This window comes from Sarcophilus harrisii, chromosome 1 (genome assembly GCF_902635505.1).
Source record: "Sarcophilus harrisii chromosome 1, mSarHar1.11, whole genome shotgun sequence".
Lineage (NCBI taxonomy): Eukaryota > Metazoa > Chordata > Mammalia > Dasyuromorphia > Dasyuridae > Sarcophilus > Sarcophilus harrisii.
Window position 1 is genome coordinate 472,434,510 of NC_045426.1, and position 26,638 is coordinate 472,461,147.

Here is a 26,638-nt window from a genome sequence, read left to right on the forward strand (position 1 = left end):
AAAGATCAGAGGTTATATTGAGGAATCCTGTGAGTTTAACAGGTATGTTTGATTGTGTAGAGAAATAGATTCACCTCTGTAATCAACCAATGGAACCATTTCAGAGTTTGTTTTATGCCAATTCACATGGATAGAGAAGGGATTTTTCTTCATAGATTATTATTCTTCTTATATGTTATATTCATTATGACCTTCACTCCTCTCTATTCAGAGCTCTTTCACATCATTATTTCCTGATTACATTTCTCTTCCCCTATTTCCTAACTATTATTGTATAGTTTAATTGGTGCAACTTCAGACTTTTCTCTAATCTGTAATCTCTCAATTCTTTTTCATATCACCACTCATGTTTTCCTAAAACCTGTCCCTAGATTAACTTCATTATCTTTCTCCCCTGCTCCATATTTTTTAATCTTAACTAGACTCTCAATACCACAAAGAAATAAACAATTATAACTGAATGTCTTGCATTGTTACAGCAGTTATTCCAAACTTTACCTTCTCTCATCAAGTTCCCACATTTCTTTCCTCTCTGTATAATCTTCAATCTCTTTTTTTCTACTGTTCCTTCTTTGTCACCTAAAAATAAGTTTAGAATGACCTCATCCTTAAAACACTCAAAATGATATTAGGATCACCTACTCATATTAGGATGCTTTATTTTGCCTTCCTTCTGCATATTAGTTTCTTAAATAAATCTTTTATACCTATCCTCCGGGAAAGGCTAAATGGACATGGTCACACACTCTATAGAGATAGATACACAGGTAAAAGTTGCAAAGAAATTCTCATTTCCTTGACTTATTAGTTTCATGTGAATTAATAAAAATAGAAAAAAAAATTGCTAACGTAAAAAAGCCTATCCTTTTTAACATTAAAAGCAGTATATATAAATATAAATATATATATATATATATATATATATATATATATATATACTATAAAAACAGTATAAAAGTGCCCTCTTATTACAATCACTGTCTTACATGATTAGACATTGAGTTCAGGACTTTTTTTTTACATAAATATTTTCATTCCTCCTCACAAAATTACACTTTTACTACAATGAATAGTTCAAAAGTATCCTTGACACAGTATCCATTTTTCCAAGTCTAGCATTTTTAATATTCCATAAATTTTCAAGGGGGTTAAAATAAACAAACGATTGAAGAATTTTTTCTCCAGATTTTGTATAAATGCCTTAACCTTTTATGGTTTGTGGCATGATTCTAGGTTATACTTCAACATGGCCTCTCCATTTGGGAATTTCCATGATTTTAGAATAATTCCTCCCAAATCAGCAGTCATTTAATTGTATGGGTTAAAAGCTATAACTTCTGTATATTTTCCTTAAAGTAAGATTCATAACTTAAAAGAATAAGTTTTAGAAACACAATGAAAAAGAGAACTGAAATATATATAGTGCAAGAAATCTGAATTCATATGACAGAAAGGTAACAAAAGGTAAGGAAACCAACTCAAACCTCTTTAATCTTGTAAAGGTCGAATATTCTGAGTCTGCATAGTTTCAGAAGAAAAGAAAACATACTTGCATGAATATTATTGGTATGAAATGAAGCTACAATAAGATTAGTTCTTCAAATAATCTTCAAAGCAATATAAAAGTTACTGGGAAATCACCTATCTGTTCTTAATATTACAGATATAACATAAAATCATGCTAAATAGAATAAAGAAAATATTTACTAAAACAAAGTTTTATTCAATCATAATTCTTAAAACTATTTTCATTGAGTTAATATATCTGAATTAAAAAGATATACCTATTGCCATTACAAGAATTTATGTCAATTGTGAACCTGTTCCCTCATCTGGCTGTTTTAGAGCTATTTTCAGATAGATAAATAGATAGATAGAGATGTAGATATGTATACAAAGATACATTGCAAACACAGAGATACATAAATGTGTGTATATGTATATGTATATCTATCTATGCACATATATATTTTTCTATCTATGTTAATAGATAGATACATAAATCTTGTTTTGGTGTTAAATTCATACCTTATGACTCTTTCCAGTTCTAGAATCATTCTTTAAAGAGAGAAGGTAGAGTAAATTTTGACATTGTACTCACATATAAACCATTTTTTTTGGCTTTCTTATAATTCTGATTCAATTAGTTATTTATTTTAAAAAATATATTCTTTAAGTTTACTGAACACAAAATAATAAAAAATGAAGCTTCTCTTGTATTTGAGAAGCTTATTCATTGGCAAATACACTAAATTTTAAAAGAGAAAGAAAGGAAATTAACATTGGTCAAGTGAACTAGATTGCAAGATCCTAGAACATTTTTCAAAAAAAAAATTATGAATTTGGAAAGACTACAAAGTAAGTTGGGTTCATCATGACATTGCGGTACTAACCTAATCTATAAAACTGGGGCAACTACATGGCATTATGGATAAAGCACCTGCACTGTAGTTAGGACAAATCTGGTCTCAGATATTTAACACTTACTAGCTATGTCACCCTCGGCAGGTCACTTAAACCCAATTAACTGAAAAAAATTCTGAATAATTTATATTTGTTTCTGTCAACTATACTAATGGATTAGAACTTCAGAAAGATACACTACAAAGTATTTTGTAACAACATTCTTAAAAGAGTAAATTGATACATATTAGATTAGAATTGGAGACAGTGAAGTGGCTCAATGGAAAAGAGAGAGCTTACCTTGGAGCAAGGAAAATCTGAGTTCAAATATGACCTCAAAAATTTATGAGTTTTGTGACCCTGAGCAAATTACTTAATATTTGGTGGCTTCAATTGCTTCAATTCACTGGAAAAGGAAATGGCAAATGACTCTTGTATCTTTCCCAAGAAACCCCATAGATAGTTTCAGCACAATATGGTCCATAGCATTTCATAAAGTCAGACATAACAGAACAAAATTAGAATTAGGTGACTAGTATTTGCTTGGATAATTCATAATCAAGTAGTTTTAATTGATAAATTACTGTCAACTTAAAGTCTCCAGTTGAGTGCAACAACAAATAATAATTGCTTTTTATTTTTCAAAATACATGCAAAGATAGTTTTCAACACTTTTCAAAACCTTGTGTTTCAAATTTTTCTTTCTAATCCCTCCTTCTCTCTTCCCCTAGAAATCAAGTAATCTAGTAAAGGTTAAGTATGTTCAATTCTTCTAAATATATTTTCACATTTGTCATGCTGCATAAAAAAAGTCACATCAAAAGGAAAAAAAATGATAAAAAAACAAGCAAACAAACAACATCAAAAAAGGTGAATATATTATGCTTTGATCCACATTCAGTTTTCACAGTCCTCTCACTAGATATGGATAGCTCTTTCCATCATAAATCTATTGGAATTGCCTTGAATCACCTGATTGTTGAAAAGAGTCAAGTAAATCATATTTGATCATCAGGTAATCTTATTCATGCGTACAATGTTATGTTAGTTCTACTCACTTAATTTAGGATCAGTACATATTAAGTCAAATCAAATTTATTTATTTATTAATTGTTTGGATAACTCATTAGGGGTTACTGGTTATGTTTAGCTTTGGGAAAACAGGTTGGTAAAGCAAGTTAACTGAGCATCTGAAGAACTGTAATACTGAAGAAAAACTTGGAACATAAGTGATATTTGTAGAGGTATAGATTCAGGCTAAATGTAATTTGTTCCCCAAATTAGTGTAATTTTAAGTTTTAATAACTTGAGGTTGAGGGGAGTTCTAGTAATTATAGTTACTCAAGAGCAAAACAGACTTCTTAAAGAGGAAGCATGATCTCCCTCACTAAAGCTCTTCACAGCAAGACTAGAATTTAGTTTGCTTGAGGGGGTAGAAGGAATTGTACTTCAGAGTAGTTGGAGCTATATGTTCTGATTTCCCACTTAACTCCAATTTTCTGTAAAACTGAATAAATACCTTGAATTTTCCTTCATGCTACTAACTTCAGTGGCATTTAAAGCAGGTGAATATGCTTAAAGAAATGATTTTCTGGATCACTAATTCAAAGTTCTGATATCTGAAGTCATCTATGTGAATATAAAGAAAGGGAATGATAACTGCACATACATCTAGATCAAAACCAATTTTATAATGTCTAAATGTAGGTACAACTTTACATTTGCAAAAAAATGATCTTTATTATTTATTGCTAGTATGAAGATAATGAATATAATGAACAAATACATCTCACATCAGAAAAAAGCAAAAAAAAAAAGACAAAACAAAACAAAAATAGATTGTCTTGCAAAATAAGAGATGAACAGTCAACTAGACCACTTTGACTATAAATTACATTCATTAATATTATATTATATTATATAAATATTGATCTACATATATTTGATTTTACAAGTATTTTCTCTATCTTACCTGCTGGTTTACAGGGAAGTTTCTGTTGATTTTTTTAATCTGTAAAAAAGGAGAAAAAAAATATAAAACCTCAAAGCATGGAAAGACAATATAATTTAATATTAATATAATATAATAACCCCAATAATTTTTTTCTGGAAATGATATGTAGAAAAGTGCCTATATTGTCAATGATTATAATGCAAATACTTCTCTAATCAATGCTTGCTTGTAAGTGTAATTGCCTTCATTATTTAATTTAATTACAATTTAAAAGCTCCTATGAAAATAATTCAAGGGGATCTATTTATGCTATCCTGAGAAATATTGTGTAGGTACTTTATTTTTCTGGTGCCTAGTTTTCTTTGCTATAAAAAAGATGGATTGTACTAGAAAATTTCCATTTTCCTATCAATCATTATCTTTTCTGTGGTCCTTTGGTTTGGAAATCAGAACCATTTATAAAAGCCCTGTCAAGAAAGAAAACTGCTTATTAATACTTTATAGAAAATTAAAAAAAAAATTATACCTATTATTTTAATTTTTAAATATATGGTAGAATAAAAACTCCTAGTGATATTATTTTTTTTCTAAGCTATCCACCATCCTGTTGTTTTTGACTTTTATGATTGCTGAAGAAATAGGCAATCTAAACACTGAAGGATAAAATATGTCACTTTATATACTGTCAGTCAGACCCCCAAATAGAACATAACATTTACACTAAGTCAATTTAATATATGATATTTTATCATAACATAAGCTAATCTTCTGAGAAAACATTTCCTATATTACCTGATACCTAATCAAACATTTCCACCAAAATGGCAATACTCGCGTATTATTTTAAAGTAAACCCCATAATTCTGCCGACACAATGCAAAAATGTCTTATTTTAACACTATTTTTTTTTACTCCTCTACTGAGTTTTCAGCATAATGTGGAACTAAGTCTGGATTCTTGAAGGATATGTCAGATAAGTACCAGCTTTCACAAGTCTCATTAAATTGGAGGCAGAGAGGCAAGAGGAAATGAATATAGATTTAGGCACTTCCTAAGATTAATTAACTCCATAGTGGGCAACAATTGAAAAGTTGGCCACCAGATTATTATTTTTTCAACATCGATGCAAGGATATTCCTTGAAGGGAATTGAAGGGAATGCTCACATCAGTTCTTTTTGTTGGTTTTTGCTGTAGTTATTAAGTACCAAGGGATTCTATTTTCCCCGCTATTTCTAATATTGTTACTATAAACATCACACATGATATAATTTCCCCAGTACAAGCTATTTTCTTATAAGAGTTCTGACAAGCAAGTAAATTGAATTTCAGTGAGGAGGGTTTTCTTCTCCAAAATCATTTGGGTCCAGTATCCAGACAGATCAAAATGATGGAAAATAGTTCTGAATGCAGTGAGAAATTTTGACTTTTTTAAACTAAAATCTTTAGAAGGTCTCAGTTTGACTGAGGCAACCACTCATTCAGTAATTAAGACTAGAGAAGAAAAAAAATGAAGCAAAAAGTGGCTTCTTTTAATTTAGTCAAAATAATCTTGCAATCACAGATTTAAGCTAGGAAGGAATTTAGGAAAATTTTAGTCTGACTTCTTCATTTTATATATGAAGTAGCTAAATCTCAAGGACAACTATATGGTGCAATGGATAAACTATCATCTTTGAAGTCAAAAGAACCAGAGTTCAAATATGACCTAAGTACTTACTAGGTATGTAACCTCAGGCGAGTATTGCTTCCCAAACCAAAATCAAACAAAATCAATTTAAACAAATAAAACAACTACAACAAAATGATATATGATATAAAAATCATTGTTTCCCATCTGTGAAACTGAATAGCTTTTTCATGAAGAAAATTAATGTGAATAGGTCAAGAAGGGAAGCAATTTTTTGTCAATATCTTTAAAAAGATTTAGTTTTTTTTTTAAGATTATCTTTATAAGACTCAAGCCATTTCATAATAGAGAAAAGGTAAAAGGATATGAACAAGTTGTCTTTACAAGATGTGCAAACTTTTAACAATAACAAGCAAGTCTAGAACTGTACGTCATTCCATATTCCTTTTACCACCACAAAGCTAGTCATAAATGAATCTTCCAGTCTTGACACCTGTAAATTCTCAAGACAAGGCATCCCTTCCTGGCTATCATTCTTCCTTATGTTTTGTTTTCTGCTTCTTGAAGAAAGGAATGTTGTATCACTTTTGTGTTTGTATTTCCAGCTTTAGAATATTTTTGGATATATAGTGAGTGGTAAAAAAATACTTTCCATTCATTCATTTAATTAAAAAACAGGAACAAACAATAACAAGCTAGATTATTTTGAATCACTACTAAAAATACTAATTAAAACACCTTTGATATTTTAGTTTTCATACAAACAAATTTGTAATCATGATAGAGGGAGGGAAGAGCCAATGTTGGAATTTTTTGGTGGAGTTGTGCATTGAAACAGCTATTGTGGAATTCAGTTTGGAACTATGAACATTAATGGACAGTTGACTTAACTGTGAATTGGGTTTAAGAATTTTAGAAAGCAACTTGGAATTATAAGAAAGTGACTACAATGTACATTTCTTTAGGCATATACTTTAAAATGATCAAAGATTTTTTTCGTGTACAATTATTTTATTTTATTTTTTCCGGTGATTTTATTTATTATTATTATTATAGTTACAAGATATATGCATGGGTAATTTTTCAGTATTGACAATTGCAAAACCTTTTGTTACAACTTTTCCCTTCCTTCTCCCCACCCCTTCCCCCAGATGGCAGGTTGACCAATACATGTTAAATATGTTAAAGTATAAGTTAAATACAATATATACATACATGTCCAAACAGTTATTTTGCTGTACAAAAAGAATCAGACTTTGAAACAGTGCACAAAAAAATTCACCAATCACCCCCTCAAAGAGATCCTGTGTGGAAAAACACAGGGATATTATTGCCAAATTTCAAAACTCCCAGATCAAAGAGAAAATTTGGCAAGAAACAAGGAAAAAAACACAATTCAAATATGCTAGAAATACAATTAGAATTGTACAAGACTTATCAATAGGTACAATAAAAAGACTGCAGGTCCTGGATCATATCTATCAACAATCAAAAGAACTAGGCCTGTGACCAAAAATATCATATCCAGCAAAATTACCTAATCATGAATGAGAAAAAAAATGGACTTCAATAAACTTGCAGATTTTTAGGACTTTCTATCAACCAAACTCAAACTTAACAGAAATTTTAACATATAAGAGACAATATGAAAGATCAATTTTAAGAAACTTACAATGGATAAACTGTTTAAACATGGATAAATTATGTTTTTATATATGTATATATATATATACACACACCCTTATATATGTATGTGTACACACACATACATACACACACACATGTATATATATATATATATATATATATATATATAAACATGTATGCATATAAGATTCACATCAACAATAGGATAGCTCAAAAGAAAGATTGGCAGAGTTAAGTTAAAAATATCAATCATATTATAAAAATGAGGTGCACAGGAACAACAGACACAAAGGCATTAGAAGGGAGAGGAGGTCTCATAGTTCTGAAAACTTTCTCACATCAGGAATGAGTTCAATAGGTAACACTACATATATACCATGAAGGGTATATCACCATCCAAATTCTATAAAGAAATAAAGAGGGAAGAATGGTTGGATGGAAAAACAAAGGGTGAGCAAAAAAGACAAGGGAGGGATCCTGGACTGGGAGAAGGTTAAGTAATAGCAAGGCAAGTTAGGGAGAAAATTTTAATTAAAGAGGCAGAAGGACAGAAAAGACATGTATGTGGGGGTAGGGTGGGGGTGAATATGTGTATGTTTCTATATATTTATATATGTATACATTTATATATTTTTTTTGAATGTAGCTTGCTTGGGATGAAGGAGGGAAGAAAAGAATAAAATAAATAAGGTGAGCAGCAGAGAACCAAAGAACAATTTACAAAGAAGTAAAGAAAAAATGGTCATTCATGAATGTAATTTCTTGTAATAATATATATACTTTCTTGATCTGGTAATGTGTTGTTTTATAATGTGAATCCTCTCTAATATTCTGCTGAACACATGATAACTTTCTCTTTTGTTTTGCTTCATTTTGTTTTGTATTTTTTCCATTTTCCATTTGTTCTTATTCTGTTTTTTTCCCCAAATAAAAAAATAAAAAGGGGGGCAAAAAGTAAAATGTTATTCTTGTGCCTTTATATAAGCTTCTATAGAGATTATTGTGCCATAATCTGAAGAATTCTTGTTATTAGGGATAACTGAAATATTAAAATAGAAAAAATTAAAATCCTTAAAAAGTATAAATTTAATAATGAAGCAAACAATATAAAATTATTTCTCACCTTAAAAAATAGCAATTGTAAATCAAATAATGAACACTGATATTTTCATATTTTTCTATGAACAGATAACTCTAATGTCCATGCCATTTTCAACAGTTGAGGAAAAAATGATTTTTTCTTTAATATATACAAAAATATTTTAATAAATTACCTTATTTCATTTTTACAACAACCATGTGGCTATTCTTATTTTCATTACATGATAACGAAATTAAGGTTGATATTCACTGAATAGACTAAGATCCCACAGCTAATCATTTTCAAAGATGATATTCTAACCTAAGTATTCTAGATTTCAGATTTACTAATTTATCTGAAATACCAATTGTATCTCATTTAAAGAAAAAAAAAATGTTTTACATGCATATTGAAACTATATTGCAAAGATGATGAAATGTTATGTTATGACAAAATGAAAAATTAGTATCATCTTGAACAACATGAATACTTGCCAAAATATAATGGCTGAAAGAGATGAGATGAAAAAAAAATGGCTATTGTACTTTCCATTACATGAATATTGCTTATGGGATAAATTACTGAAGTTATCAATTACGGTTGGCTTGGTTTTGTTGTTGTTGTTTTTCCGCAAAGTAGGCTGAAAGTGATTTAGAAATCACAGGAAAAGTGTCAGCCTGTAAATCAGAAATGTATTTATCCTGTTCACATGTACTTTAAAGAAGAACTGATATGCTTAGGGAGTAAAATGTCAGGTGTTATGAGCTGGTCTTAAGGAAAATGTTTCAGAGAAAATAGAATATAATTTCTTTTAATTCTTATACTAGAAAAGATGGAAAAAAAATTCCATATCTGTTTTCTTTACACCCTCTTTTGAGGAGAGAAGCAGCATATAGCAGGGGATAGAACAGTGTGTTTGGAGAAAGGAAGAACAAGGTTCAAATACTTCAGATATTAGTGTTGTGGCCTTCCAGAATCACTAATTTTGTGCTTTACTTCATAACTAGAAATCAAACATTGCGACTTAATATTTTAATTTTTCTCTTATTTATAAATCTATGGTTTTAAATTGGCAGAGATTATATCTTACATTACTTTGTATCCATAACCATTGACACTTTATAGAATCACTTGCAATAAGTTTTATCATTCAGTTGATTAAAATTTATCATTTTCTTGAATCAGATTGCTCACATCAGTTTCCTCTGAGCTCCAATACAAAATTAAACAGATCTACTATGTTGATTCATATAAGAGATTCCAAGGTTAGTCATTAGAAATTATCTCTAATGCCTTTCTTCTTAATCTTATACATTTTTTCTAGATAAGTTACAATTCATCAATGTAGGTTTCAAATTCTCCTGATTAATTTTACTATTCTTCTGAGTTTCAGATAAGTCATGACTGATACAATGAATAAAAAATAGTGTGCAAAACGAATGGCTGCTTTTATTGGGTTAAACAGGGCAAAACATTTAAATAGTGGCATAAGATATAATTAAAATCACTTCCTGCTATTTTTTTTTTTCCTGCCAAAGTCATGCACCTGAAAGATCCTCCTACCATCCGGTGGAGGTCATCCTCATGGAGTTAGGAATTCCATTATGTCTGAGAATTAAACCTGTAATATGGAAAAATAAATAAATTGATAAATATGTATAAATGTATATATGTGTGTATAGGTATATATGCATATTTATGCATGTATACACATATATATGTATTTGGCACATCCATGCATATGTATTGTGTAATAATGTAATACACTCACACATTAAAATTGTGATGTACTACATTTGAAATGGTCAAGGATATGAACAGACAATTCTCAAATGATGACAATAAAGTCATCTACTGTCGCGATAAAATGCTCCAAATCATCATTGATTAGAGAAATGCAAATTAAAACATCTCAAATAGATCAAATTGATTAAGATGACAAGAAAAAATAATGAAAAATATTGGAGGGGATATGGGAAAATTAGGACACTAATGCATTTTTTAGTCAAGTTGTGAAATAATCCAACCATTCTATGCACCAAGGGCTACAAAACTGTGCATACTTTGACCCAGCTAGTACCACTATTGGTTCTGTATCCCAAAGAAATAAAAAAAAAGAGAAACGGTCTCACGTGTACAAAAATGTAGCCACTTTTTGTGGTAGCAGAGAATTGGAAAAAAAAGTAGATCAATTGGGAAAGTGTTGAATAAGTGATGGTATATGAAAGTAATGAAATATTATTTCTAGTTTAAAAAAAATTATGAACAAGCTGATTTTAGAAAGGCCTGAAAAAATTTACATGAATTGATGCTAAATGAAGCAAGGAGAAGCAGAAATACATTGTACACAGTAACAGCAAGATTGTGCCATAATCAACAATAAAGTTTGGTTGTTCTCAGTGGTTCAGTGGTTCAAGGAAACCTCAATAAACTTTGAATAGAAAATGACATCTGCATCTAGAAATAGAACTATGGAGACTGAATGTAAATCAAGACATGCAATGTTGACTTTTTTCTTTCTGTTTTGTTTCCTTCTGTTGTGATTTTCCCTCTTTATTCTGATTTTTCTCTCCCAATATGATTCATAAAGAAATGCGCATTTAAAAAGTTAACATGCATGTAAAAATAAAATAAAATACATATGTGGGACAAATTATGATATTTTTAGCATGCAAAAATAATACTGCAAGGAGATGGGTTAGATCACATCCATTATTTTAATGTCTATGCATATGTATGTATACACCTCTACATATTCATAGTATGTATGCATACTGACTCCTTAGTATGGCCTTTACTGTCAGATGATTTATAATTCCCCCTTCCCCTTTCCAAAGTCATCTCCCTAAGAAAGTCTGTTACAAGTTACATTAACGCCTCTTTCTTTTACCATGAGTACCTTTAATATTTCGTGGGTTTCTCTTAGTTTTGCATACTGAAATTGAGTCAAAGTTTAATTGGGAAATGTCACTTCATGGTCTTAACAAACAATCAACCAAAAAAAAAAAAAAAAGATTGATTTTACTTACTGGATGAAATCTGCTAATGAATTTGTCCCTTAATCATAGCTCCCCACCCCTACTAAGTTTGTTCAATATGCTTTTCTTTGGACTGCTTTGGCTACATTTTAATCTCTAATGAAGACAGTGGCTTTTGTTCAATTGTCATACAAAGACAGTATTTTGATTTTAAAGTTTGGAAACTGTAGGCTCTATGTAATTAATAATTGAAAAGGCTATAGACATAACTGTCAAATTCTAAGTTCAGCAGGGAATTTTTAGTCTAGGGAAAATTCTGTGTTTATATATAAAGAAAATCTTTAATCACAGCTCAGAAAATTCTTTGGAAAATAGTGATTCCAAGATAGAAAGATGCATGGACATCTTTAACAGCATGCAAAGTTCAAAAAATAAACATAGCCATCTGTCTTCAATAGCAACATATGTAGTCACCATGAAAGTTATTTGTAAACTATACAATCTACTTGTTATTGACTATATGTGATTTCTACCCCATGAGCTCCTTAAAGAATGAAAGCAGAGTACTTTCTTTTTTTTTTTTTCTTAACTTGGCATCTAGTAAAGATTGTCATGTATACAGCAAAAATAGAAGCAATACTTGCTGCTGACCATAATCATATGACGCTTTCTATGCTCTTTCTATACAGATAAACTCGGTAAGTACAGGCACTATTAAAATGTTGCATACTACTTGAAAAACAGCAACTGTTTGTTAACAAGTTTATGTATAACCAATATTTACATTAAAAAATTGAGATTTAAAAAATACATTATGAAAGTTATCTCATTTGATCCTCATGGCAACCCTTAAGGTAGGTACTATTAGTATCTTCATTTTACGCATGGGATCAAGGCAAGTTAAATAAATTTACCAAAATCATATAATGAATAAGTTGCTGAGCTAGGACTTGAACCTAGGTCCTCTGAATTCTATTAACCAGACTGCATTCAATAATATTATTCATTCCTTTTCATCTCTATCTCCAGAAATTTTCATAGGCTACCCTACCACTCCCATTTCCCCTGCACTATTCTTTTTTTTCATTATAATCCATTATTTCAACCTTTGAGAATCCCTAGCTCTTTCCAAAACCAGTTCAAGAAACTTCTTCTACGTTAGACCTTGGATGATATTCTAAACTGTTAATATCCTTCTGAAAATTATTTTACATTTACTCTGAATATATTTTATATATTCATATGTTGTTTAACCTGGTAGAATATAAATTCCTTGAGGCCACACTAAGTTTCCAATTTGTTTTTGCTACCTAGTGCAGTTAATACTCTATTAATACTTGGTAATTGGCTGGATCTTTCTTCATTACAATATCTAGCATGATATTTTTGAAAATCATATTGCTCCCAAGTAATTTAATGCATTTCTTGGGCCATTTATGACACTAGATTCTAGTAAATATAAAAAAGAGCAATGAGTATTATTCATTTCTTTGTTATTGTTTCTATTGTAGATTTTTTCTGCTTTCTATTAACTATGGCAATGTCCTAAATTCAGCTGATGATCCATAATTACAGTTGGCTTGTAGTCAGGATACATGAATCCCTACATGATTAATGACTATAACAATGATTCCCTCTCACCCTGCTCCTAAACCTCAAATAAACTGCCAATAACCTATATTGGATGCATGAAATACTACCATTAGAAAAGAGTTATTTCAGGTTAAATAATTGCTAGATATAAAATGAGTTCTTACCAATAGATACTTAACTCATGCTACGAGATTTTAGATCAAGGATAATAAGTAATGGATTTGAATAAATAAACTGCAATCTCCTTTTTAACTATCAGATTTTATGATTCTCTGATACTAAGGGTATATCTTAGGGATCATTGGTTTGGATATGGCCTTAAAGTGTTAAGATCTATTCAACTAGGGAAGATGGTATAGTATGAAGATACTGAATGTCTTGAAGAAAGATTTTTGTTATTTAACTACTCATTCAGTGTTTTTTTTTTTTTTTTTTTAATAGCCTTTTATTTACAGGATTTATACATGGGTAACTTTACAGCATTAACAATTGCCAAACCTCTTGTTCCAATTTTTCACCTTTTACCCCCCCACATCCTCCCCTAGATGGCAGGATGACCAGTAGATGTTAAATATATTAAAATATAACTTAGATACACAATAAGTATACATGACCAAAACATTATTTTGCTGTACAAAAAGAATCAGACGGGGAGCGGAGCCAAGATGGCGGAGAAGACACACGCGACTTTCTAAGCTCTTCTCTTACCCTCTTTATCAATATTACATCGAGCCTCAAAAATAGTCTTGACTGCTCAATTGTAAAGATAAGAAGTAGAACAACCTCACCGGCCTAAGAAAATCGCAGTCCGCCAAAAAGGTTGGTGCCGGGCCAGGGGGAGATCGGCGCAGACGGGGAGAGAAATTAGGTTCCGAGGAGAGTCTCAAACCGAGGGTGAAGGCACAGATCTCAGCACAAGCCCGCAACCCCAACCCGCAGAGGGCTTTTCCTTGGGGCAGTTGTGATCCTGCACAGCAGGAGACACAGCCGGTTAGCCTCAATCTGCGCAGTGGGAGCTCGGCTTGGGGGCCATAGAGCTTTTCCAGGGCCGATTACATCAGGCAGAGACGCAGGGCAGAGTTTGTGGCTGTCTGCAGTCTGGTCAGCTGCTACTCACAGTCCCACAAGAGGCCCGGCCTGGGCAGTGACACTTTCACCCTTTGTCTCTAGCCTAGGGCAATCGATAATCCACCAGCCACTAGCAGTTTGATAGCTCAGCCAGTGCTGAATCCACTTCCTGTTGGGGGAAGGGAAAACTCTCACCAGAGCACTCCCATACCTCAGAGCCAGAATCGGTTTACATCTTTCCTTGCTCTGCAGAGGAAGCTGGTAACCCCCTAGCCTAGGAGACCTACCCTAAAGGCTTTAAAACATGAATAAAAAGATGAAAAGAATGATCAACAGCTTCTATGCAGAAAAAGAGCAGGTCAGCAAACCTGAAGAGACCTCAAACAGCAAAAATGCATCAGACTGTCCTCCTTTACATAATGCTCTCATAGAAGAGACCATTAAAAGTCTCAAAAGAGAGTTAGAAGATAAATGGGGAAAGGAAAGAGAAGCCTTACAAGAGAGCAACAACTTCCTGAAATACGAATTGGAAAAAATAAAGAATTCACTAGAAAGTAGGATTTGTGAATGGGAAAAGACAAAGAACTCACAAGAAAGTAGGATCCCTGAATTGGAAAAGACAAAGAACACGCAAGAAAGTAGGATCAGTGAATTGGAAAAGACAAAGAACACGCAAGAAAGTAGGATCTGTGAAATGGAAAAGAAAATAATTCACTAAAAAAAAAAATTAGTGAAATGGAAAAAAATTCCACAGACCAAAACAATACATTCAAAACTCAATTGGACATATACAGAAGAAGTAAAAAGCTAATGAAGAAAATAATTTTTAAAAATTAGAACTGAACAATTGAAACTAATGATTCACTGAGACAGCAAGAATCGTCAAGCAAAACAAAAATGACAAACTGGAAAAAAACCACGAATTATCTACTTGCAAAAACCACAGTCTTGTAAAATCGATCAGGAGAGATAATCTGAGGACTATTGGACTTTCTGAAAATTATGATGAAAAAAAGAGCCTAGATACTTTTCTACAAAAATCATCAAAGAGAACGCCAGATGTAATAGAACCAGAAGGTAAAATAGGCATTGAAAGAATTCATCGAACACTTCTGAAAGAAACCCTAAAATAAAAACCCCAAGAACATTGGGGCAAAATTTCAGAACTATCAGATTAAGGAAAAAATTTTACAAGCAGCCAAAAAAACCATTTAAATACCGAGGTGCACAATAAGGATGACCCAAGATCTGGCTGCCTCTACATTAAAGGAAAGAAGGACCTGAATATGATATCCGAAAGGCACAAGAACTTGAGATGCAGCCAAGAATAAACTACCCAGCTAAGCTGAGCATTTTCTTCCAGGGAAGAAGATGGACATTTAATGAAACAAATGAATTCCATTTGTTTCTTGAAGAAAAACCAGAACTAAACAAAAATTTGATCTCCAAGAATAGAACTCAAGAGATTCAGAAAAGGTAAAAATAACTCTTGAGAATTGTATTTTCTGTGGATATACAAAAGAATACATGTATAATTTGATTGAATGATATAACATAAAAAGGGAAGTAGATATGGAAAAGGGATGATGGCAGAACAAGGTGGGAAGGAGGATAAAAAGGGAAACCACATCCCCACAAAGAGGCTAAGGAAACTTATCATATCTGAGGGAATTTAGAGAGGGGAGGAACATTGGTGAATCTTACCTCATCAGAGTTGGCTCAAAGAAAAATAATTGACATTTGTTTTAGAGAAAATTCTCCGCCTCATTAAAACGTGGAGAGGAAAAGGAAAAGAAAAGAGTAATAAGGGAAGGAAGGGAAAAGACTCAAAGGGGTGAGGAGGGATTATAAAGAGGATAAGTATCGTGATACAAGAGGGGCATAAGTTTAAAGGGAAAGAGGGTTGGGGAGGCAAGAATAAGTAAAGCACAATCGGGGTTATTAGGATGGCAGGAAATAAAGATTTAGTAATTCTAACCATAAATGTGAATGGGATGAACTCCCCATAAAGAGGAGGCAGATAGCAGACTGGATCAAAGTCAGAACCCTACAATATGTGTTTTCAAGAAAACACATTTAAAGCAGGGGGATACATATAGAGTAAGGTAAAAGGCTGGAGAAAATCTATTATGCTTCAGGTGAAGTCAAAAGAGGGTAGCCATCCTTATCTCAGATCAAGCAAAAGTAAAAATTGATCTAATTAAAGAGATAAGGAAGGTAACTACATCCTGCTAAAGGTAGCATAAACAACGAAGCAATATCAATATTAAACATATAGCACATGGTATGGCACTTAACTTCCTAAAGGAAAGTTAAGAGAGTTGCAAGAAGAAATAGACAACAAAACTGTAATAGTAGGAGATCTCAAACATGCACTCTCAGAATTAGACAAATCAAACCACAAAACAAATAAGAAAGAAATTAAAGAAGTAAATAGAAATAGAAAATTAGTATGTTGGATCTTGGAGAAAATTGAATGGAGATAGAAGGAATATACTTCTCAGCAGTTCATGGAACCTATTCAAAATTGACCATATATTAGGACATAAAGACCTCAAAATTAAATGCAAGAAAGCAGAAATAGTAATGCTTTTTTCAGATCATGATGCAATAAAACTACATTCAACAAAAAGTTGGGGGAAATAGACCAAAAAGTAATTGGAAACTAAACAATCTCATCTTAAAGAATGATTGGGTGAAGCAGCAAATTATAGATACAATTAATAATTTCACCCAAGATAATGACAATGATGAGACGTCATACAAAAATTTATGGACTACAGCCAAAGTGGTAATAAGAGGGAATTTTATATCCTTAGAGGCTTATTTAAATAAAACAGGGAAAGAAAAGATTAATCAATTGAGCTTGCAACTAAGAAAAATAAAAAAAGAACAAATTAAAAACCCCCAATCAAATACTAAGTTGGAAATTCTAAAATTAAAAGGAGAAATTAAAAATATTGAAAGTAAAAAAACCATTGAACTAATTAATAAAACTAAGAGTTGGTTCTATGAAAAAGCCAATAAAATAGATAAGCCTTTGGGAAATCTGATTAGAAAAAAGGAGGGAAGAAAATGAAATTAGTAGTCTTAAAAATGAAAAGGGAGAACTTTCCACCAATGAAGAGAAATTAGAGAAATAATAAGGAGTTATTTTGCTCAACTTTATGCCAATAAATTTGATAACCTAAGTGAAATGGATGACTACCTCCAAAAATACAGACTTCCCAGACTAACAGAGGAGGAAGTAATTGTTGAATAGTCCCATTTCAGAAAAAAGAAACAGAACAGGCAATTAAACAACTCCCTAAGAAAAATCCCAGGACCAGATGGATTTACATGTGAATTTTACCAAACATTTAAAGAACAATTGCCCAATGCTATATAAATTATTTGATAAAATAGGAATTAAGGAGTCCTAACAAATTCCTTCTATGACACAGACATGGTACTGATACTTAAACCAGGTAGGCTAAAAACAGAAAGAAAATTATAGACCAATCTCCCTAATGAATATTGATGCTAAAATCTTAAATAAGATATTAGCAAAAAGACTACAGAAAATCATCTCCAAGATAATACACTATGATCAAGTAGGATTTATACCAGGAATGCAGGGCTGGTTCAATATTAGGAAAACTATCAATATAATTGGCCATGTAATAACCAAATTAACAAAAACCATATGATCATCTCAATAGATGCAGAAAAAGCATTTGATAAAATCCAACATCCATTCCTATTAAAAACACTTGAGAGTATAGGAATAAATGGACTTTTCCTTAAAATAATCAGCAGCATCTATTTAAAACCATCAGTAAGCATCATATGTAATGAAGACAAAATGCAACCATTCCAATAAGATCTGGAGTGAAACAAGGTTGCCCACTATCACCGTTACTATTTAATATTGAATTAGAAACACTAGTTATAGCAATAAGAGCTGAGAAAGAGATTAAAGGAATAAGAATAGGCAATGAGGAAGCCAAATTATCACTCTTTGCCGATGACATGATGGTATACTTAGAGAACCCCAGAGATTCTGCTAAAAGTTATTAGAAATAATCCACAACTTTAGCAAAGTTGTGTTATAAAATAAACCCACATAAGTCATCAGCATTCTTAATATACTAACAAAATCCAACAGTCAGAGTTACAAAGAGAAATTCCATTTAAAGTAACTACTGATAATATAAAATATTTAGGAATCTATCTGCCAAGGAAAATCAGAAACTTTATGAGCAAAATTACAGACCACTTTTCACACAAATTAAGTCGATCTAACCAATTGAAAATATTAAATGCTCTGATAGGGCGAGCAAATATAATAAAGATGACAATATTACCTAAACTAATCTATTTATTTAGCGCTATACCAATCAGACTCCCAAAAACTATTTTAATGACCTAGAAAAAATAACAAAAAGTTCATATGGAAAACAAAGGTCCAGAATTTCAAGGAATTAATAAAAAATCAAATGATGGTGGCTTAGCTGTACCAGATCTAAACTATACTATAGAGCAGCAGTTACCAAACTATTCTGTATTGGCTAAGGAATAGATTAGTTGATCAGTGGAATAGATTAGGTTCAAGGGATAAAACAGTCAACAATATAGCAACCTAGTCTTGACAAACCCAAAGATCCCAGCTTGGGATAAGAACTTACTGTTTGATAAAAATTGCTGGGAAAATTGGAAACTAATATGGCAGAAACTAGGCATTGATCCATACTTAACGCCGTACACCAAGAAAGGTCAAAATGGGTTCTGACCTAGGCATAAAGAATGAAATTATTAATAAATTAGAGGAACATAGGATAGTTACCCTCAGACCTGTGGAAGGGAAGGTTTTATGACCTAAAGCAGAACTAGAGATCATTACTGATCACAAAATAGAAAATTTCGATTACTAAACTGAAAAGTTTTGCACAAAACAAAACTAATGCAGACAAGATTAGAAGGGAAGTAATAAACTGGGAAAATATTTTTACAGTCAAAGGTTCTGATAAAGGCCTCATTTCAAAAATATATAGAGAATTAATCTAATTTATAAAAATCAAGCCATTCTCCAATTGAAAATGGTCAAAGGATATGAACAGACAATTCTCAGATGAAGAAATTGAAACTATTTCTAGTCATTGAAAAGATGCTCCAAGTCATTATTAATCAGAGAAATGCAAATTAAGACAACTCTAAGATACCACTACACACCGTCAGATTGGCTAAGATGACAGGAAAAATAATGATGATTGTTGAGGGGATGTGGGAAAACTGGGACATTGATTCATTGTTGGTGGAGTTGTGAACAGAATCCAACCATTTTGAGAGTAGTTTGAACTATGCTCAAAAAGTTATCAAACTGTGCATATCCTTTGATCCAGTCAGTGACTACTGGGATTATATCCCAAAGAGATTATATAAGAAGAGAAAGGGACCATGTGACGAATGTTGTAGCAGCCCTTTTGTAGTGGCTAGAAACTGGAAACTGAATGGATGTCCATCAGTTGGAGAATGGCTGAATAAATTGTGGTATATGAAAATTATGGAATATTACTGTTCTGTAAGAAATGACCAACAGGATGATTTCCAGAAAGGCCTGGAGAGACTTACCGAACTGATGCTAGTGAAATGAGCAGGACCAGGAGATCATTATATACTTAACAACAATACTAGATGATGACCAGTCCTGATGGATCAGGCCATCCTCAGCAACGAGATCAACCAAATCATTTCTAATGGAGCAGTAATGAACTGAGCTAGCTATACCCAGAAAAGAACTCTGGGAGATGACTAAAACCATTACATTGAATTCCAGTCCCTATTTATGCAACCTCACTCTTTGATTTCCTTCACAAGCTAATTGTACAATAATTCAGAGTCTGATTCTTTTTGTACAGCAAAATAATGTTTTGGTCATGTATACTATTGTGTATCTAAGTTATATTTTAATATATTTAACATCTACTGGTCATCCTGCCATTTAGGGAGGGGTGGGGTAAGAGGTAAAAAATTGGAACAAGAGGTTTGGCAATTGTTAATGCTGTAAAGTTACCCATGTATAAATCCTGTAAATAAAAAAAAAAAAAAAAAAAAAAAAGATGACAATATTACCTAAACTAATCTATTTATTTAGCGCTATACCAATCAGATTCCCAAAAAACTATTTAATGACCTAGAAAAAATAATAACAAAGTTCATATGGAAAAACAAAAGGTCAAGAATTTCAAGGGAATTAATGAAAAAAAAACAAATGATGGTGGCTTAGCTGTACCAGATCTAAAATTATATTATAGAGCAGCAGTTACCAAAACTATTTGGTATTGGCTAAGGAATAGATTAGTTGATCAGTGGAATAGATTAGGTTCAAGGGACAAAACAGTCAACAAATATAGCAACCTAGTCTTTGACAAACCCAAAGATCCCAGCTTTGGGATAAGAACTTACTGTTTGATAAAAATTGCTGGGAAAATTGGAAACTAATATGGCAGAAACTAGGCATTGATCCATACTTAACGCCGTACACCAAGATAAGGTCAAAATGGATTCATGACCTAGGCATAAAGAATGAAATTATTAATAAATTAGAGGAACATAGGATAGTTTACCTCTCAGACCTGTGGAAGGGAAGGTCTTATGACCAAAGCAGAACTAGAGATCATTACTGATCACAAAATAGAAAATTTCGATTATACTCAAACTGAAAGTTTTGTACAAACAAAACTAATGCAGACAAGATTAGAAGGGAAGCAATAAACTGGGAAAATATTTTTACAGTCAAAGGTTCTGATAAAGGCCTCATTTCCAAAATATATATAGAATTAACTCTAATTTATAAAAATCAAGCCATTCTCCAATTGAAAAATGGTCAAAGGATATGAACAGACATTCTCAGATGAAGAAATTGAAACTATTTCTAGTCATATGAAAAGATGCTCCAAGTCATTATTAATCAGAGAAATGCAAATTAAGACAACTCTAAGATACCACTACACACCTGTCAGATTGGCTAAGATGACAGGAAAAAAATAGTGATGATTGTTGGAGGGATGCGGGAAACTGGGACATTGATGCATTGTTGGTGGAGTTGTGAACGGGTCCAACCATTTTGGAGAGTAGTTTGGAACTATGCTCAAAAAGTTATCAAACTGTGCATACCCTTTGATCCAGCAGTGTTACTACTGGGCTTATATCCCAAAGAGATACTAAAGAAGGAAAGGGACCTGTATGTGCACGAATGTTTGTGGCAGCCCTTTTGTAGTGGCTAGAAACTGGAAACTGAATGGATGTCCATCAGTTGAGAATGGCTGAATAAATTGTGGTATATGAAAATTATGGAATATTACTTTTCTGTAAGAAATGACCAACAGGATGATTTCAGAAAGGCCTGGAGAGACTTACACGAACTGATACTGAGTGAAATGAGCAGGACCAGGAGATCATTATATACTTCAACAACAATACTAGATGATGACCAGTTCTGATGGATCAGGCCATCCTCAGCAACGAGATCAACCAAATCATTTCTAATGGAGCAGTAATGGACTGAACTAGCTATGCCCAGAAAAAGAACTCTGGGAGATGACTAAAAACCATTACATTGAATTCCCAATCCCTATATTTATGCACACCTGCATGTTTGATTTCCTTCACAAGCTAATTGTACAATATTTCAGAGTCTGATTCTTTTTGTACAGCAAAATAATGTTTTGGTCATGTATACTTATTGTGTATCTAAGTTATATTTTAATATATTTAACATCTATTGGTCATCCTGCCATCTAGGGGACGGTGTGGGGGGGTAAGAGGTGAAAAATTGGAACAAGAGGTTTGGCAATTGTTAATCCTGTAAAATTACCCATGTATATATCCTGTAAATAAAAGGCTATTAAAAAAAAAAAAGTCCATTTATTCCTATACTCTCAAGTGTTTTTAATAGGAATGGATGTTGGATTTTATCAAATGCTTTTTCTGCATCTATTGAGATGATCATATGGTTTTTGTTAATTCGGTTATTAACATGGCCAATTATATTGATAGTTTTCCTAATATTGAACCAGCCCTGCATTCCTGGTATAAGTCCTACTTGATCATAGTGTATTATCTTGGAGATGATTTTCTGTAGTCTTTTTGCTAATATCTTATTTAAGATTTTAGCATCAATATCCATTAGGGAGATTGGTCTATAATTTTCTTTCTCTGTTTTCAGCCTACCTGGTTTAGGTATCAGTACCAGGTCTGTGTCATAGAAGGAATTTGGTAGGACTCCTTCATTCCCTATTTTATCAAATAATTTATATAGCATTGGGGCCAATTGTTCTTTAAATGTTTGGTAAAATTCACATGTAAATCCATCTGGTCCTGGGGATTTTTCTTAGGAGTTGTTTAATTGCCTGTTCTATTTCTTTTTCTGAAATGGGACTATTCAAGCAATTTACTTCCTCCTCTGTTAGTCTGGGAAGTCTATATTTTGGAGGTAGTCATCCATTTCACTTAGGTTATCAAATTTATTGGCATAAAGTTGAGCAAAATAACTCCTTATTATTTCTAATTTCCTCTTCATTGTGGAAAGTTCTCCTTTTCATTTTTAAGACTACTAATTTCATTTCCTCCCTCCTTTTTCTAATCAGATTTACCAAAGGCTTATCTATTTTATTAGCTTTTTCATAGAACCAACTCTTAGTTTTATTAATTAGTTCAATAGTTTTTTTACTTTCAATATTTTTAATTTCTCCTTTTAATTTTAGAATTTCCAACTTAGTATTTGATTGGGGGTTTTTAATTTGGTTTTTTAGTTTTTTAGTTGCAAGCCCAATTCATTAATCTTTTCTTTCTCTGTTTTATTCATAAGGCCTCTAAGGATATATAAATTCCCTCTTATTACTGCTTTGGCTGCATCCCACAATTTTGGTATGATGTCTCATCATTGTCATTATCTTAGTGAAATTATTAATTGTATCTATAATTTGCTGCTTCACCCAATCATTCTTTAAGATGAGATTGTTTAGTTTCCAATTTCTTTTTGGTCTATTTCCCTAACTTTTTGTTGAATGTAGTTTTATTGCATCATGATCTGAAAAGAAAGCATTTACTATTTCTGCTTTCTTGCATTTAATTTGAGGTCTTTATATCCTAATATATGGTCAATTTGAATAGGTTCCATGAACTGCTGAGAAGAAAGTATATTCCCTTCTATCTCCATTCAGTTTTCTCCAAAGATCCAACATACCTATTTTTTCTAATATTCTATTTACTTCTTTAATTTCTTTCTATTTGTTTTGTGGTTTGATTTGTCTAATTCTGAGAGTGCAAGGTTGAGATCTCCTACTAATACAGTTTTGTTGTCTCATTTCTTCTGCAACTCTCTTTAACTTCTCCTTTAGGAAGCTGAGTGCCTGACCAATTGGTGCATATATGTTTAATATTGATATTGTTCGTTGTTATAGTACCCTTTAGCAGGATGTATCTTCCTTCCTTATCTCTTTAATTAGATCAATTTTTACTTTTGCTTGATCTGAGATAAGGATGGCTACCCCTGCTTTTTGACTTCACCTGAAGCATAATAGATTTTGCTCCAGCCTTTACCTTACTCTATATGTATCCCCTGCTTTAAATGTGTTTCTTGTAAACAACATATTGTAGGGTTCTGACTTTTGATCCAGTCTGTATCTGCCCTCCTTTATGGGGAGTTCATCCATTCACATTTACGGTTAGAATTACCAAATCTGTATTTCCTGCCATCCTAATAACCCCAGATTGTGCTTTTACTTATTCTAGCCTCCCCAACCCTCTTTCCCCATTTAAACTTATGTACCCTCTTGTATCACAATATCTTATCCTCTTATAATCCCTCCCTCCTCCCCTTTGAGTCTTCCCCTTCCTTCCCTTATTACTCTTTTCTTCTCCTTTTCCTCTCCCCGTTTTAATGAGGCGAGAGAGAAGTTTCTAAAACAAATGTCAATTATTTTTCTTTGAGCAACTCTGATGAGGTAAGATTCACACAATGTTCCTCCCTCTCTAAATTCTCTCAGATATGATAAGTTTCCTTAGCTCTTTGTGGTATGTGGTTTCCTCTTTATCCCTCCTTCCCACCTATTCTGCCATCATCCCTTTTCCATTCTACTCCCTTTTTATGTTATATCAGTACAATCAAATTTAATGTATTCTTTTGTATATCCACAACAGAAATACAATCTCAAGAGTTATTTTACCTTTTCTGCATCTCTTTGAGTTCTATTCTTAGAGATCAAATTTTTGTTTAATTCTGGTTTTTCTTCAGAAACAAATGGAATTCATTTGTTTCATTAAATGTCCATCTCTTCCTGGAAGAAAATGCCACTTAGTTGGGTAGTTATTCTGGCTGCATCCCAAGTTCTTCTGCCTCGGAATATCATTCAGGCCTTCTTTCCTTTAACGTAGAGGCAGCCAGATCTTGGGTGATCCTTATTGTGGCACCTCGGTATTTAAATGTTTTTTTTTGGCTGCTTGTAAAATTTTTCCTTAATCTGATAGTTCCTGAAATTTGCCCATATTCTTGGGGTTTTTAATTTTAGGGTTTCTTTCAGAAGGTGTTCGATGAATTCTTTCAATGCCTATTTTACCTTCTGATTCTTTTACATCTGGGCAGTTCTCTTTGATGATTTCTTGTAAAATAGTATCTAGGCTCTTTTTTTCATCATAATTTTCAGAAAGTCCAATAATGCTCAGATTATCTCTCCTAGATCGATTTTCCAAGTCTGTCGTTTTTGCAAGTAGATAATTCATGGTTTTTTCCAGTTTGTCATTTTTTTGTTTTTGTTTGACTGATTCTTGCGTCTCAATGCATCATTAGTTTCAATTTGTTCAGTTTCTAATTTTAAAGAATTATTTTCTTCATTAGCTTTTTTACTTCTTTCTCTATATGTCCAATTGAGTTTTTGAATGTATTGTTTTGGTCTGTGGAATTTTTTTCCATTCTCACTAATTTTTTTTTAGTGAATTATTTCTTTTCCAATTCACAGATCCTACTTTCTTGCATGTTCTTTGTCTTTCCAATTCACTGATCCTACTTTCTTGCGAGTTCTTTGTCTTTCCATTCCAGATCCTACTTTCTTGTGAGTTCTTTGTCTTTTCCAATTCACAATCTCTACTTTCTAGTGATTTTATTTTTCCAATTCGTATTTTCGGAAGTTGTTGCTCTCTTGTAAGGTTCTCTTTCCTTTCCCCATTTATCTTCTAACTCTTTTGAGACTTTTAATGGTCTCTTCTATGAGAGCATTAAAAGAGGACAGTCTGATGCATTTTTTGTTTGAGGTTCTCTTCAGGTTTGCTGACCTGCTCTTTTTCTGCATGTAGCTGTCGATCGTCTTTTCATCTTTTTATTCATGTTTTAAAGCCTTTAGGGTAGGTCTCCTAGTGCAAGGGGTTACCAGCTTCCTCTGCAGAGCAGGAAAAGATTTAAACCGATTTCTGGCTCAGAGGTATGGGAGTGCTCTGAGGAGAGTTTTCCTTCCCCAACAGGAAGTGGATTAGCACTGGCTGAGCTATCAAACTGCTTAGTAGGGCTGAGGATTATCGATTGCCCCTAGGCTAGAGACAAGGTGAAGTGTCACTGCCCCAGGCCGGAGCCTCTTGTGGGACTGTGAGTATTGCAGCTGACCTCAGACTGGACACAGACCGCCAAATGCCCAGTGTCTCTGCCTGATGCAAATCAGCCCTGAAAAGCTCTATGGCCCAAGCCAAGCTCCCACTGTGCAGATTGGAGGCTAACCTGGCTGTGTCCTCCTGCTGTGCAGGATCACACTGCCCAAGGAGAAGCCCCTACTGTGGGTTGGGGCGCGTGCTTGTGCTGAGATCTGCTGCCTTCACCCTCGTTTGAGACTCTCTCTCGAACCTATTTCTCTCGCCTGCGCTCGATCTCCCCGCTTCCGCACCAACCTTTTGGCAGACTGCAGATTTTCTTCGGCAGGTGAGTTATTCTACTTCTTATCTTTACGAATTGTAGCAGTCAAGACTATTTTTGAGGCTCGATATAATATTGATAAAGAGGGTAAGAGAAGAGCTTAGAAAGTTGCGTGTGTCTTCTCCGCCATCTTGGCTCCGCCCCCTCATTCAGTGTTAAAAAAAATACTGCAAGTAAGTAAATAAGCAGATCAAATAAGGAATAAAATTTTATCAAATTTGTTGGTATTTCATAAGAGTTCATAGATTTAGAAATGGAAGGACTCTGAGAGGCTATCTAATCTAGCTCTCTCATTTTATATGTTATTTCTGTTAATGTTTCAAATTTATTTTATTGCTCATCTTCAGT

The 26,638-nt window shown here is 32.7% G+C and overlaps 1 protein-coding gene across 2 annotated transcripts in view; it reads right to left on the reverse strand.

Annotated features, from left to right (window-relative positions):
* The window catches only part of SNTG1 (syntrophin gamma 1), a 786,808-nt gene that overhangs the window by 300,596 nt on the left and 459,574 nt on the right, over positions 1 to 26,638 (reverse strand). For both annotated transcript variants that reach the window (XM_031946419.1, XM_031946418.1), the window contains one exon: positions 4,376 to 4,414. In XM_031946419.1, the coding sequence (XP_031802279.1) occupies positions 4,376 to 4,414 (39 nt within the window). The remainder of the gene's footprint in view (positions 1 to 4,375; positions 4,415 to 26,638) is intronic.